We start from the raw sequence: 16,306 nt of genomic DNA, 5'->3' as shown, positions 1-16,306 counted from the left end.
TTACAATCATCTACACTTAGTTTGTGGACTTTCATCATCGTTGGTAACAACTTCTTTTTGGGGTCCACTGCGTTCACCGTCTCCGATGCTCATTTCACCATGTCAACCTTGTTCTTCTTGGGGCAGTGCCCGGAAACTCGTCATCAAGCCAAGTATTTGCTTTAATTGTTCTTTTTCCCTTCAAAAATAAATATTTCATCAACACGCGAGATTATTTTTATAAATTTTTCTTCGAAATAACAAAAGTTGCTTCACTCAAAATGATATAGTATACTCGTATGTAATTCACAGAAACTTAACTCCGACAGCTGTCAAATTTATACGCATGCCTTTTAAAGGTTAGGGCTAACTAAAAATCATATGGGCTCAATTCCGGTAGTGTCATCGATATATACGGCCGGACAGAATAACTTTTCACTAATAAGTAGTATGCCTGGTTGTCATATATTGGTTTTAATTGCGTCAATACTACTCTTACGCCCCACATACCCAATCGAAAAATGTTAGATCTTCCTGTTGACTTTATACGAATGTATATCGGCCAGTGTTTTTTTTTTGGAAATTGAGAGAACGTGTTTTTCTAATTAGCTGTTTGTAAATATATACATAATATACAAAAATTATAGTTTAATTTTTTCGCATTCTAATAAAAATCCTAAACAACAACGGAAGCATTATTAATATTTTTTTCATAATAGCACCTCTTAGTTTTTATTTGTATGCTGTACATTGCTATGCATTGATTGGCAATTTCCGTTAATTTACACATAGAGTATCACATAGTTATACATGCACATTGTGACAAAAAAGGTCCCGGAAATTGTAAATAAAATGCAAAAAAATTAATTATTTCTAAATATTTATTTTATCGCCTTCAAAGTAATCCCCAACAGATGTAATACACTTATGCCAACGGTTTTTCCAGTCTTTAAAACACGACTGTTTCTGTTAGATGTTTTCAAACAAGCCCCATCCCTCAATACGGCCAAACAGCACTCCTTATTGACCGCCTGTCTCTCTGGAACAAATTCCAAAAAAAACAATGAGGATCACCTTGATTTTTGAACAGCTTTGGGGTGTTTTTTTCTTGGTTTCGGCTCGTTTTTTCCCTCGATTCCGATGACTGTTAACTTGTTTGCATGTCAAACTCATAAACCCATGACTCAGAGGCAGTTATGATGCTTTCCATGAATGTGGGATCGGAATTCACACGATCAAGCATCTCTAAAGAGACCTGTTTACGGTACTCTTTTTTGAAAAAAATTCAGCTTTATCGAGACGTGTCGGACAAGAACGGGTTTTTTCTCGAAATATCCACCAAAGTTATTCGAACGTACTAACGAGAGAGTCTAGCTCTCTTGCCATCTCCCTAACATTTGCCTGATAATTTTCAAGCACCGTACCTTTCACATTTTCAATATTTTTATCATGGAATTTAAACGCGTGCCTTTGCTCTAACGAACGATGCATTTTCAGCTTGCATCACTCACAGAAACACGTCGCGAGAAAATGTTTTTCCTGACTCTCCAGGCCCTCATTCATTAGCTAGGAACGCCCTCTACCGAATCCAGTCGGTGCGCGCACGCTCCGAAAACTGTACTTTCCGGACAAACCCTGTAGTATGAGTAATTGGAATTTGAAGAAACTCCATTTTTTAATAAAGTCAGAAATGGGTTTAATCGGGTCAATGTTTCCCTTGTGCGCATAGTATATGCAATATTAAGAGTACGGAACTTCAGTTTGGCATTATTAACATTGATCCCAAGATGCCAAGAGATTTGGGTTCGCACAACCCTTCATAATCAAAATTTGACATTTGTTAATCCTCAAGTATTTGCCGTTAAATTACTTATAGAGTTACTCAGACTTTATGGAAACGAATTCAGCTAGCGGGTTCTGCCAAATTTTTATTAATTGCTTCAACTAGCATACCATACCTATTATTTTCTTTAACTTGCCACAAAAATTTTAAACTGAATTCTATATACTTTCATTTATTCCACGTAGCGCTCGCGAACCACTCCAAGCTATCATACATTTTCTGCCCGAGGAGTGTGGCTACGATATATTGCTACCACATCCAGAAGCCAAAGAACAACTTGCCAATATCATCGAGCAAATTCAGGTAGATATTTTTGAAATGCGCGCATTGGCCTTAACAAAACCAGTCGGATATATGCAACATTATTTACCCGTTATTTCACGTTGCCTCGCTGAGAAGTATACAAACCAGATCTATGAACAACTCTGTCATTATTTGTACGACATCGAAGTGCTGCTCGAGCAATATGAACAGTACTATAGAAAGCCATTCCAAACCATCGATGTCGAAATGCCAATGAAGGTCAATGTTGAGGCACTACAAGAAATAGCCGAATCTTTAGATTTACAGGGAACTTATTTAACCGCGCCGCTACCTGCTATAGCCAGCGACGTGGCAACGGTTGCCATCTATTTTGATGGACTGCTCAATCAAATAGCGGAACGCGTACGCAAATTGACGCCACAGCAGGCACAAATCAGCACCTTGCCGTACAAACAGGCGAGCGCCATGGACTTGAATCAAGAACTACGCGATGTCTACGCCACGGCTTTCGATAGTATTTTGAAGGTGCGACACTTTGAACGTTTATGCATTGCCGCCAATAATCTGCTGTTGCACGAACTGCTACTCTATACGAATATCGACTCATTCGAAACGGTGCACTATACGAGTCTCGAATATAATGCGATGCGTTCATACATAGATAACGGTTGTTTGAAAAACGTCTTCCAGGTAGAAGAATACCATGAATTATCAGACAGAGACTTCTTTCAGTTGCCATATTATGCGAAATTATACTTTGGTGAGAATATAGTTAAGCAACATTTGCAAAAGTGGCTGAATGAGTATAACACCTGCGAGGTGGATGAAATTATGCCCGGCTGCAAGTTGTATCACTTCAAACGCGCATACAATGAAGTGAATGAAGAGCAACAGGTTGTAGTTTTGCCATCGCCTCTGTGTTTTCGCGATTTTACGCTCTATCAAATGGAAGAGTTCCTTGATGCCTTGGTCACGCCCGAAATGATACAGGCACAGTACGAGCAAAGTTATACGTCTATGCAAAGCTTAATGAAGAAACGTAAAAAGGACAAGGATAATGATGGCATAGATATGTCTATATTTATAAGACCGACGTCTTTGAAATGGAAAAAACTCAAAGCATACATGGAAACACACATGAGTCAAGCTGTTGGCAGTCAAATACCATTACTACCGCAGTTGAGACCGACAGACATGTCGGTGCAAAGAAAGTCTTCACATATGGCAGGTGTGCCCGGACTACCCTACAATCATCCTTTACTGCAAGGTTACAACCTCGAAGATGTACGTCAGGAAATACAGATAAAGAGCTCCAAATACTATTTCGAAGAGGGTGGTGTGGAATTATACGAAGAACGTTGGTGCTTCACCGATATGAATAAAAACTTATTGTTAAATGCAAATGACATTTTACTCAATATATTTCGACCACGTTTCTGGAACACCGCAGTCTCACCATGTCTGCGTTTCACGAATAAAAATAATGTCTCATTGCGTCTACTAAACACTGTGAATGAATGCGCTAAAATTGTTATAAACTATCCCAATGGTTTGACCATCTATCACAATGAGCACCAAGTCGAACAAGTATGGCATATACTAGACACGTTCAATAGAGAAAAGAGTCGTTTGTTTATCGCCGAAGGTGCTGTTATTGTGCACTACCAAAACGACGAACTCATAATGGTGATGCGTTATAATGGCGAAGTTTATCGCTTATATCAATATGAATTTCCCGAGGGTGAGGAAGAAGCCTTCCAAGAAATGACTGAAGAATTAGATTCTTCGCTGAAAATCGAACAAGTCGATAGCACTGCAACTAAAAGCACAGCACGACGTACAAAACGCGATACGAACAGGGATAAGGACGTGGATGATGAGAAGGAAAAGGATGAAGAAAAAACAAAAAAGAAAGTTAAGCTAAAAGCAAAAGACAAGGGAGAGAACCCGAAAGATAAGGTTTCAGTTAAAGCCTCGGCACGTTCTAAGGCCTCATCACATAAATCCGTGGCTTTTGGAGATCAAAAACACAAAACGCGTAAGGAAATGCTTATTAAGTCAATCGACAATGAATTAAGATTTCTCAACGAACTCACACAAAAGTATTCGCTCAAATACTTGCATCTGATTGTAACGACAACAAATGGAAATATCGTAAACCTCACACATAGGGGTAAGGTGAGTGCTATAGTTGTGGAAATTACGAATTCTGTACCGTACAATTTAGATAATATTTGATTTAGAAACCGACTTATGACACTTAAAACCCTCCGATTGGGCTAAACATCTTTCAAATCTTTAAGGGTCAGTTAAAAATAGGTTAACAGTACCGACGGGCTTAAAAATATGGAAAATTATTTTTAACGGAATAGAGACTCGACAGTTTTTTAATCCGAATCAGTCTTTCTAAGGCGGTTCAATACTAAAGGTGATTTTTTAAGAGCTTGATAACTTTTTTTAAAAAAAAACGCATAAAATTTGCAAAATCTCATCGGTTCTTTATTTGAAACGTTAGATTGGTTCATGACATTTACTTTTTGAAGATAATTTCATTTAAATGTTGACCGCGGCTGCGTCTTAGGTGGTCCATTCGGAAAGTCCAATTTTGGGCAACTTTTTCGAGCATTTCGGCCGGAATAGCCCGAATTTCTTCGGAAATGTTGTCTTCCAAAGCTGGAATAGTTGCTGGCTTATTTCTGTAGACTTTAGACTTGACGTAGCCCCACAAAAAATAGTCTAAAGGCGTTAAATCGCATGATCTTGGTGGCCAACTTACGGGTCCATTTCTTGAGATGAATTGTTGTCCGAAGTTTTCCCTCAAAATGGCCATAGAATCGCGAGCTGTGTGGCATGTAGCGCCATCTTGTTGAAACCACATGTCAACCAAGTTCAGTTCTTCCATTTTTGGCAACAAAAAGTTTGTTAGCATCGAACGATAGCGATCGCCATTCACCGTAACGTTGCGTCCAACAGCATCTTTGAAAAAATACGGTCCAATGATTCCACCAGCGTACAAACCACACCAAACAGTGCATTTTTCGGGATGCATGGGCAGTTCTTGAACGGCTTCTGGTTGCTCTTCACCCAAATGCGGCAATTTTGCTTATTTACGTAGCCATTCAACCAGAAATGAGCCTCATCGCTGAACAAAATTTGTCGATAAAAAAGCGGATTTTCACATTTCGAACCGAACACTGATTTTGGTAATAAAATTCAATGATTTGCAAGCGTTGCTCGTTAGTAAGTCTATTCATGATGAAATGTCAAAGCATACTGAGCATCTTTCTCTTTGACACCATGTCTGAAATCCCACGTGATCTGTCAAATAATGCATGAAAATCCTAACCTCAAAAAAATCACCCGTTACATAAAAATAAAAATAAAAACCATTTGTGGAAACTCACGAAAAATATTAGAGATTTAAGACATATATAAAATAGTAAAGACTGGGCACTCATTATCATATTGTATATCGTTTTCAAGTCGAAAGAAGCAGATTTTTAACTATTCGAGAAGGCCTACACTAAATATTGAAATATTTGTAACGCTGCAAAGATTCTGAAAATCCACTTTTATGAGTCTACGTTTTTTTGAGTTCCTTCTTCTTATTGAAATTATTATTTATTGGTTAGACGCAAATAGCCCGAAAATAACCATGAGCTTTTGTTATCAAAGTTTCCCTGTATGTATGGGATTAAAGAATAGAAGACTTGATATACATCAATAAGACCTTCCAGTCTTCCCTCATAACACATTTAAGCCAAAAGATGTCGTCTATATTTAGAAAAACCTTAGCAGTACCAAAGAAAATGCTTTCCTTAAACCTTCTTCAACGCAAAAACTAAAATATTTGAAGATTCTTATTGTGATTTGCAAATTTTACCTTCAGCTTAAGCTTTTCTTCTTTTGCACAATTGCAGGAACTCTTAATTTTCTTTGCTTAACTCGTTTTCTCCTTACTCCAGGTCTACAAAGGTCGCTCTAAACCAACTATAGAATGGCACGACTATTTTGCGAACGAAAGCTATGCCGAACGCGGTGATGGTGTACGTATGATTTGGACCGCGGACTCTCTGAAGTGTTATCACAAAGATGGCACCGTTTTAATAACAAAAATAGAGGAGAAGATTGAAGCATTCGGTTTCGATGCTGGTAAGTGCTTGAACTTGGCAAATATATTGAATACAATTCTGAACTTTAAATTTCAGACACCACTGTGACACTAAGTTCCTCGCACTTAGACGAGGACTATGGTGATTACTCCGATAGTTTATCGGTAATAAGACCCAATTTTTTACTTGATCAAATTAACTACTTCCCATCCACTTTAGACTAGCCGTAATGTAAAAGATCGTTCGAAGAGCACTTCACCTACGCACAAACAAACGCATAAAAACGTCACACCGAAGACATCACCTTCCAATAAAACTGGTAAAAAACTTAAACGCGAAGTGTCCGATGTCAAATCGCCATCACCACACTCACGTGTTCTATCTACAATGTCACAATATTTTATATCCGGCGAAGGTGAGGAGGCACGTAAATATGATGACCCTTCGTATGTGTGTAGCCGCTATAGTAGCTTTCATATGTTACATAAAAAGTATGCCGAAGTACAAATCGACTTGTACGAAGTGCCGGTAAATGACATTGTCATCACTATAATGGCCATTGATGGCATATCGGCATACATCTACAAAGTATTGCCGACAATTGAAAATCTAAATTTGGACCAATACGCGGAGGTACCAAATTTTCGAGCTACAGGAGGTGAAGGTGTTGCGGACACCCGCAAGAATACCGCAACTACTAAGAGCAGTTCAATTTACACCGCTGGCAGTGAACCACATATGTCGGATTCAGGCAAATATACGATTGAGGAGGAAATTGTCGTACAGACGATAGTAAAAGTTAGTTTCGGCAATGCTTTGAACATATCAACCACTGAAGAAGCATGTGAACTTGGTTTGGAGTTGGAGCGTTATGATGAGGAGAATAACAAAGTGCGGTAAGTTTGATAAGTGTGAACTTGTGCAAGTCTATCAAATCTTCAGAAGATAGAAGGTCAGTCTTATGTATCCAAAAATTAGCTAAGGGTGGACAAAGCTCGGATCCCAATTGAGAATATACAAGTTCATGAAGACATACCCATGAAAACATCTATCATTGAAGGAAGAAAATTACTTCTGAGAGGAATTACAACCTCACTCTTCTTACTACTGAAGCAATGGCAGAAAATACCATCTTTCTTATTGCTATTTAAAATTGAACTGAAGTTAGTTCAAACCTGGAAGAGTTATCTCATAAACTCAAGCCACTCATCTGAATATTTTTATAAAAGGGAATAATGTGGATAAAAGTACTGATTTCCCTTCCGACGAATGACATAATCTCATTTCGGCAAATAAGTTGAAATGATAATCAAAGTGGCCTCAAGTTCGAGCTTAACTCTGAAATACGCCCAAGGTTTTATTGATAGGGTAGGTTAATCTAGTAGGCCAATAAGCCACGCATAGACCAGTTTTGGTACTTTGCGATACCAGATGGAGTTCAGTTGCTAGATTCAAGTGGAGTAGTCGTCCTTGAGGATGCCTGTGCTTGACAAGAATTTTAACAGACTCTGCGGCCTTACTATCGATACCTCTTCGAGTGTATCATACCGTGGAGACCCCAGATGCTTACAGCGTAGTCTTGCCAATGCGGAACAAGTGCACAAAAGATGATCCATTGTTTCCCTGGTGCCTTGCTCTAGACATTTCCTGCAGTCTTCTCGATCTGTTAGCCCCATTCTGCGGGCATGTGTCTCTACCAGACAGTGACAGGTTTTATTAATATAATACTGACAAATTAGCGGCCCAAAATACGACATAGCTACCAATAAAATTTCGAACTTATTAGGGCTGTACTCCTTAGAAGATGCTAACTTTACAAGCACTACTTGCAACATTTACTAAAGCGACTCAAAACCTGCAGAACAATCCAAAATTTCCTGCAGAACTAAACTGAGAATTTGCGCCATTTTTTCTCTAGCTTCGAACGCCGTTACCTTACAAAACCGAGTTCTATATACACAATATATATGTATATTTATATCGTGTATATTTTAATCTAGATTTCACTCAGTATACGCTATTTTGTGAGAATAAAGAATCTTAATTTTAAAACTCAAAACTCAAAACTCTAAAAAAATATTCAGTTTGTGCAGGAAGCTCTAGAAATTTGTATAAAGTACTACTCAAACCCATGTCTAAATTTTACTGACCTACTCACATCCATTCTTTCAAACAAGCATATACAAAAGCTTAGCGTAAAAACATCGTCTGAATTTCTCATTCTACTCTCTCTCATCTTCATCGATACTCAACCAGAGTTTCCACCGCAAAATTGCGTGCAAATGACTAGATAACAGTCAACAAAAGCCACGCATGCAAACACTTCAATAAAAGAAATTTCAAGATTTTTACACACGAATTGGTTGAGCAGCTCGTTGTAGAATTTCTAATCGGTTAGAAGCCACCACTTGAACTTCCTTTCGGAAACTTCATTCACGGCATAAACTCTTTCACTCGTTGCGCAACACTGCAATGACATTGCCATAGACGTTTCCTCACATAACTGCAACTACGTTTCCATCTAACTCAGTCCAATAGCATTCTGACAGACCAAACTCGCACTAAGGTACCGCAAACGTGACAGCTGAACATAGTACTCGTAGTTAAGAAGATGTGCAACGCCGTCGATAATACTAGTGATATGTAGGTACTTTGCATTTATGATGAGTGCTATCACATAATGCGTGTATGCATATACTTACCCTGTAGGAAAATATATTACTCCTGTATTGTTTACAAAGTAAGTCATATAAAATAAAAGCGTTAATAACTCGTCAAGCTCTTTTTCATGAAAATGGCTGCAAATTTTAGCATTGCGTTAAACGTGGTTCTATGGATATCTTTCCATAGATACAAACTAATACCAACAAGTAAAAAATTTGATATTTAGCGGAATTGCTTAATTTTTTTTAGAAGAAGTAGAAAAATGTATTTTTATTATTTATGCCATGTTTATAATTCTATGTAGCATCACTTTCAACGAAAATTGTACTATCAAGATGGGATACAAAGTATTCCACCCACCACCTACCCTGTCGGTGTGTTTCCTCTACACTTGATCAATAATTGTTGCAAAATCGGCGTTGATGCACCTGTTAAGAACTAAATGTTTATTAGTGCTCAATTTCCTACAGGGAACATTTCAAAAGCGGATATGTAGGCAAGGCAAAAGGCATTGGCATGGTTCGTGCAACATTGAGCTTGATGCCTGCTACTCCATTTCTGTGCGTCATTGCCTTCATAGCATTATTATCATTATTGTTCATACATACATACATATGTATATAAAAATGCGTCTATATTATTTGCTTTTATTATTATTACTATTATGCAAATGAAAATGTTATATCAACTGGAAAATTGCTGCGGTACAGTTGATAAAAGATTGCGCACCTTTGCACCACACATTACAAACGAAAAGTTTGTATATACAAGTATGTAAGATTTTTTTTTATTTTAAAAAACGCATAAAATTTGCAAAATCTCATCGGTTCTTTATTTGAAATTTTTATTTTTTCATGACATTTACTTTTTGAAGATAATTTCATTTAAATGTTGACCGCGGCTGCGTCTTAGGTGGTCCATTCGGAAAGTCCAATTTTGGGCAACTTTTTCGAGCATTTCGGCCGGAATAGCCCGAATTTCTTCGGAAATGTTGTCTTCCAAAGCTGGAATAGTTGCTGGCTTATTTCTGTAGACTTTAGACTTGACGTAGCCCCACAAAAAATAGTCTAAAGGCGTTAAATCGCATGATCTTGGTGGCCAACTTACGGGTCCATTTCTTGAGATGAATTGTTGTCCGAAGTTTTCCCTCAAACTGGCCATAGAATCGCGAGCTGTGTGGCATGTAGCGCCATCTTGTTGAAACCACATGTCAACCAAGTTCAGTTCTTCCATTTTTGGCAACAAAAAGTTTGTTAGCATCGAACGATAGCGATCGCCATTCACCGTAACGTTGCGTCCAACAGCATCTTTGAAAAAATACGGTCCAATGATTCCACCAGCGTACAAACCACACCAAACAGTGCATTTTTCGGGATGCATGGGCAGTTCTTGAACGGCTTCTGGCTGCTCTTCACCCAAATGCGGCAATTTTGCTTATTTACGTAGCCATTCAACCAGAAATGAGCCTCATCGCTGAACAAAATTTTGTCGATAAAACATACATACACTGATTTTGTAATAAAAATGCGTCTATATTATTTGCGTTTATTATTATTACTATTATGCAAATGAAAATGTTTTATCAACTGGAAAATTGCTGTACCACAGTTGATGAAAGATTGCGCACCTTTGCACCTCACATTATAAACGAAAAGTTTGCATATACAAGTATGTAAGATATTTTTTATTTTAATTAACTATAAGTTACAATTTCTAATTAAATTTTAAGAAATTATTATTATATATTTGAAATATTCTTCTAATTTTTCTACACAGCGACAACTTGGAATTGCGTTTCGAGTTTAAGCAAAATATTACCGATCTCTTTCAATATTTTGTGGATCGCATATCGAATTTCAAAAACTATCAAAAGCCTAAATCGTGTGAACTATACTTTTTGGAGCATCAAAATGAAGAGTGTCACACAACAGGTGACTGCTTTAAATACTTTTATTTCTAAACTATTTCTTGTGCCTTTTACATAATACCAGGTTATCACTTCCTTTGTAAGCTACCGCCTCCACTGGAATATAATTTCTCTGCTGGCAACACTTTTACGGAACTGAGACAACTTAAAAATGTCAAGCAACTAATGACCAATGATTATCCTTGGTTCGAGAGAGATATGAAGAAGTTTCCACGTTTCCCATTAAAACGAGAACGTGTGCCACCGATAAACGATACTTTTCCATTCGTTTTGCTCGCCAAGTAAGTAGATGGAATGCAAAATTAGTGACATATCAATTTTAAATATCTAGACATTAACCTAATATGATATGCTAATTGCCCATTAATCTCATAAAATTATGAGGAGAGTTTTATTCTCTTAAACAGCTTTCTTTCGCAAGTTGTAAAGTCTGAACAGGCTTTTATTGCATGTTTTCCCAAAAAAGATAGAAATTATGAGATCCGTACTCTCCTCCCTCTGCTGGGTTATGTCGATATATCTGGTTTCCTTGTAACCACCACTCCTGAGACCTTGTTTCTCTCTAAGTCTGCTCACCATTCAAGCCCGTCGAATCATCAATATGACTATCATAGAGAGTACTTCACGTGGCCATGAGAAAATTGTCTCCTTATGAGAATAATATCTTAATCTCATTTGACGATTTGATCGCGGTAGTCATTTTATTATAGTGGACTGAACTCTTCATCAACAAGTATGCATTACTGAAACAGTCGGCAGGTACTCCAAGTACCTCTCAGATCTTACTGACTACTTTTCTATAACGATCTAACTTTTTTCCCTCGTAAATCTATACGACATTTAAAAATTGGACGAAATACTACAGAACAGTAGACACCTAAACAGCTCGGTGTAACAATACTCCACTTTTCACTCCAAACACGGCTGCTATTACGGCTAAATTATAAAATCCCAAAGAAACAAGCCTTGTTGTTGGCTAGGCAAACAGCTGAATAGTTCTAACTATGGTCAACGGGAGCACGTGAGAGTCGAATTATTTAGAGAGAGACAGAACATCGACTACGGTCAGTAACTGCATGTCTCTCGCTCAGATTCTCATTAAGTGAGTAGCTTTTGCCGACAAGATGAAGAAAATATTTTGAGCTAGAGATCTGAATAGAGAACCAAGTGTACAATGGGTCTGGTAGGAAACGAGGTCAAAACGAAATATCTCCTGTCATCACACAGTCGTCGCACTCGCGATTTGGATCTCACGTTACTGTTGACAGTCATAACTTTGAAGTCGTAGATAATTCCGTCTATCTTGGAACCAGCATTAGCCCCAACAACAACGTCAGCATTGAAATCCAACGCAGAATAATTCTTAGCAACAGTTGCTACTTCGGACTCAGTGGGCAATTGAGAAGTAAAGTCCTCTCTCGACAAACAAAGACCAAATTTTACCAGAGGCATAGAAGATGACAACATCTAATGAAATGGTATAACGAATTTTCGAGAGAAAGGTTTTGCGAAAGACTTAAAGTGCTTTGCGCATTAGCAATGGCAAATACCGCAATCGATTGAACGATGATATACGACGACATTACATAGTTCAGCGAATTAAAAAACAGAGGAATGGATAAAAACACTCCAGCTCTGAGAGTATTCGACACAGTACCCGCCATGGGAACCAGAGGAAGAGGAAAATCAGGTGGAGAAGAACCTGACTACACTTGGAATCTCCAATTGGGGAAGAACAACAAAAAGTAAGAGCGACGTGCGCGCTGTTGTAAATTCAGCCACGAAGGCGGTGACTACGCCAGTGAAAAAAAGAAGCTTTTGTCGAAACCACACCTTAAAGTCCGCCTTTCTGGAACTCCAAGAAAACCTGCTTAACATACAATGTTTCCAAATTATATGCATCGGTTGCATTTTTCATGCCAGATACTTCAAAGCTTTTGTAAATATTAAGTCAGCTCAAGTAAAATAAGTGCATGTAAACCCCGACCATTCGAATTCTAATTTTCTGAACATTCATAAGTCGTATAATACTTACCACAAGACACTAACTACATCTCCTCAAACCTTTTCGATAATCCATCATCAAAGATATGTTAATCCGTTGCCCAACCTTAACAAATCTGTTCGTATCTTAGGCCATATATAAATTCCTTAATTACTCTCTAAAAAACATATTATAAATAACCCCGATAAGGACTTAAAACTATGTACTCTGGAAGTAAATGAAAATCTTGTGTAATTCTATAAGAAAAACCATATTTTTGTAATTACAATATATTTTTGCGAACATTCATCATAAATCTAAAACACCCAGTTCATTCAAACGATCCAATCCATAGCGTAACATCTCTAATACACGCTTGTTTGCGAACATCTTCTTACGTGTTTCTTCTTTCATTGTCGGGTCAATTAAACTATTTAAAGTCAAACCTACCGAGCCCTGACGATCCATGCAGCAAAGCGGCAATTCACATGCCAACGCATAGTAACTAGCCAACTCCAAATCACGCACTTCCTCCATAACCACTTGCCAACTAGGTATGTCCAATTCTTCGGTACCCAAGATTTCCAGTGTCTTCTTTAGATGTGCATAATAATGGCGCAGCAACTCATAGCGATGTAACTTCAAGACATCCAACTGTACGCTTGTGTTTAAGAGGAAATTGAGATCGTAGCCACAGCTGCCAACAAAATCCATTTGAAAGTCGACCTATAGAGATAAAACAAAATATATTTATCCATAAAATTTAAAGAATTATTAACAACTTACAAATACTGCATCTTGTGGCACTCGTTTACCATCCTCTATCGCGTATTTCATTAGTACATTATTTGCCCAGAGATCGCCATGCGTAATCACTTTGAAACGGCAACGTTCGGGTCGCATTACGCGCTTCGCCCACGCGTCGAAGTTCTCGACAGATGAGCGCATTTTATTTGCAATCTCTTCAAAATCTTCCCATTCCGCCACAACTTTAGTCGCCGCTGTTATGCCACCCACAACGATAGCATTGAAGAAAACATCCTCGTTGAAGCCGTTGGCGAGTGTTGAAGGCATTAGCGCAGCCGATTCTGTGGGGAACTGTGAAAAAGTTTAAGTCAAGAAAAAAATATAAATGATCTAGTAGGGATAATAATAATAGATATAAAATAATTGAAGCTTTGCACTGCGACCTATGGTCTACTATGCGCTTTCCTATATCATATATGGTTACAAAGATCCAGCACTCAACTAATCCAGGAGCTCGCTGTGCGCGACTGAGGTGATGTGATCCCTGCTCACGTAGATGGAGCTCAGAAGTAGCTTAGCATGGCGATTCCTGCTGCCCGTTACCAGTGCCACTTTCTCCTCTGTGCGGACCAACTTCTTTACAGTGTGGAATCCCAACGCAAAGCACGGTTTTGACGCCATCATCCTGCGCGCTTATATAAACCCTTGAGCTTTCTCTTTGGTTAGGTCGGTTGGAGCGACTGACGCCTAATAGTCAATACATTTTACTACCCAACCGAAGTGTTGTCTTCAAACCAGATCGGCATTGAGCCAACACAATGAGCACTGGATCAACCGTCGTCTTATAGTTTATAAATTTTACTACTCAAGTGCTGTCTTTTCGAGATCGCAGAACTTTTAGTATTGGCAGAAACATAGCTCTCGAAGCTTACGTCAAGTACCTCATTGGTACCTATTCATACAGTATGTTTGATTTCTCCTACAAAGGAAGCTACAACTCCAATATATAGTTTTAATTTATGAGATCTGTGAACCAGTATGTACATATTTCAGTGCCAGTCTGTATTTTTTTCTAATTGGTGTCTTCATTTTTTCTTAATCTCCCACTTCGGAACCCAACTCCAAGTTAGTGCTCTGCAATGCTCTTTTGTGCTCTCTAACCTCAACTTTTCCTCTACTTACAACATTCTTCACTCACTTTTTCAATATACTTCATTGATGCGGCATGGAATATTGCAAGCTTTTCCAGAACGACTTTCGTCTCTTCTAAATCCAGACCAACGAAACGGTTCATACTGCGATAGTCGGCGTCATATAAATCTTCTAAAACATAAATCTCACGTGGATTACGTTCACAAAAGTAGCAGCTAAAATTAAATTAAAATTAAAAGAAATGTAAAAATAACATTTGCTATTATTATTTTGGATTACTACTACACCTACTTGGCATAAAATTTCGGCGCCGCAGCTGCATCACCAATCTCAGACTTCTCAACGGCGTGGTCCAGTATTTTCTGCATTTCCGGCAGCACATGTTTATACATAGCCAACTCATTCGAACCGAGTTCCGCTATTTCTCTCAATACATCTTTCACAATAACCGTTATTTCGCGCTTTTCATTTGAATTTTCCGCGTCTGCGCCGTGTAAGCGAAATTGTACTTTTGCACGGTAGATGACGCTGCAAAAGTTTTCGCCCTCTGCTGTGGCACGTTCAAATTGACATTCTAATATTTCAACTTTATTGTTGTTGCTGCCATCTAGCGCGCCATTAAAGTGACTTTCCAATGTATCTTTAATAAAGTCCTCATTGAGGTAGGACGGTAGTAATGTCGACTCGGCTTGCTTTGTGCACATTTTTATTTATCACAATTTGAACGATTACTTACACACTAATCGTCGTATTATCTTTTTATATGTATGTATGTATTTACGTTTATTCATAAACTACCAAAACGCAAACCCTCACTAAATTACCGTTCAACGTTCTTTGACAATACCGCCGGTACGCAAATGAGATTGCAACTGATTTCAAATATTACTGGTGCTCATTCCAAAGCCTACATACTCGCACATACATATACCTATAACTATGAAAAGAGCTTTTCAGCGAAGCTTTTATAAACATATGTATATTATCTCTCTCTCTTCTCAATTCGCTTGTGATTGTGAAATTGAGATAAGCGCGCCTACACTTCTGGTTTATTCATTCAAAGGTCTATTTCGACTTAGATTATTAGTTCGCTGATGTTATGAGTGAAATTATTATCACGAAAAAATGGAAATTACTAAAAAAAGATATTGAATTAATATGTAAAATAAAATATGTGTTACCAAGTTAACGAAAATAAGATACTAACGCGAAGAATGTCTTTATCTACCGGAACTATGGTACCAACAGTATATGTATGTAGCTGATTCCGTTGTAAAAATACATATGCTTTATGAGGAGTATTTCAGGAGTGACCCGACATGGGTTTCTGACGTCCAGTTCAACTTTTATCTGGTTATAGGACCATTTCAATAAGTATAATCAGAAACCATTTGAAATATGCACACAACAACAAGCCTATTTGCAGAACCTACGAAACGCCAAGATATTAATATTACCATCATCATCAGCACGATATAAAGAAGATGATCGGGCAGTCGATTAATAACTGTTAGCACAGTTTCCGAACACAACCCATGCTCAAAAGACCAACTTCAGGAACATAATACACTAAATGATTCCTTAGCCGTACCTACTATGCTATCCTACTCAAATGACGAGAGACCCAAGCTAAG

At 38.0% G+C, this 16,306-nt stretch overlaps 2 protein-coding genes across 3 annotated transcripts in view; one reads left to right on the top strand and one right to left on the bottom strand.

Moving 5' to 3' along the window:
* LOC105224179 (uncharacterized) overlaps positions 1 to 16,306 on the top strand; it is a 59,067-nt gene that overhangs the window by 26,811 nt on the left and 15,950 nt on the right. For both annotated transcript variants that reach the window (XM_011202182.4, XM_011202181.4), the window contains exons 5-10: positions 2,008 to 4,264; positions 6,052 to 6,238; positions 6,295 to 6,362; positions 6,418 to 7,094; positions 10,639 to 10,793; positions 10,854 to 11,070. In XM_011202182.4, the coding sequence (XP_011200484.2) occupies positions 2,008 to 4,264; positions 6,052 to 6,238; positions 6,295 to 6,362; positions 6,418 to 7,094; positions 10,639 to 10,793; positions 10,854 to 11,070 (3,561 nt within the window). The remainder of the gene's footprint in view (positions 1 to 2,007; positions 4,265 to 6,051; positions 6,239 to 6,294; positions 6,363 to 6,417; positions 7,095 to 10,638; positions 10,794 to 10,853; positions 11,071 to 16,306) is intronic.
* Positions 13,029 to 15,525, bottom strand: LOC105224175 (uncharacterized). Its single transcript, XM_049459361.1, has 4 exons — positions 14,964 to 15,525; positions 14,719 to 14,887; positions 13,560 to 13,871; positions 13,029 to 13,499 (listed from the first exon to the last, which is right to left on the bottom strand). The coding sequence occupies exons 1-4, from the start codon at positions 15,374 to 15,376 to the stop codon at positions 13,083 to 13,085; spliced, it is 1,311 nt and encodes a 436-aa protein (XP_049315318.1). The 5' UTR covers positions 15,377 to 15,525; the 3' UTR covers positions 13,029 to 13,082.

Source organism: Bactrocera dorsalis, chromosome 5 (genome assembly GCF_023373825.1).
Source record: "Bactrocera dorsalis isolate Fly_Bdor chromosome 5, ASM2337382v1, whole genome shotgun sequence".
NCBI lineage: Eukaryota > Metazoa > Arthropoda > Insecta > Diptera > Tephritidae > Bactrocera > Bactrocera dorsalis.
The sequence above is the reverse complement of the archived record's forward strand: the minus strand, read 5'-3'. Positions and strand labels throughout refer to the sequence as shown.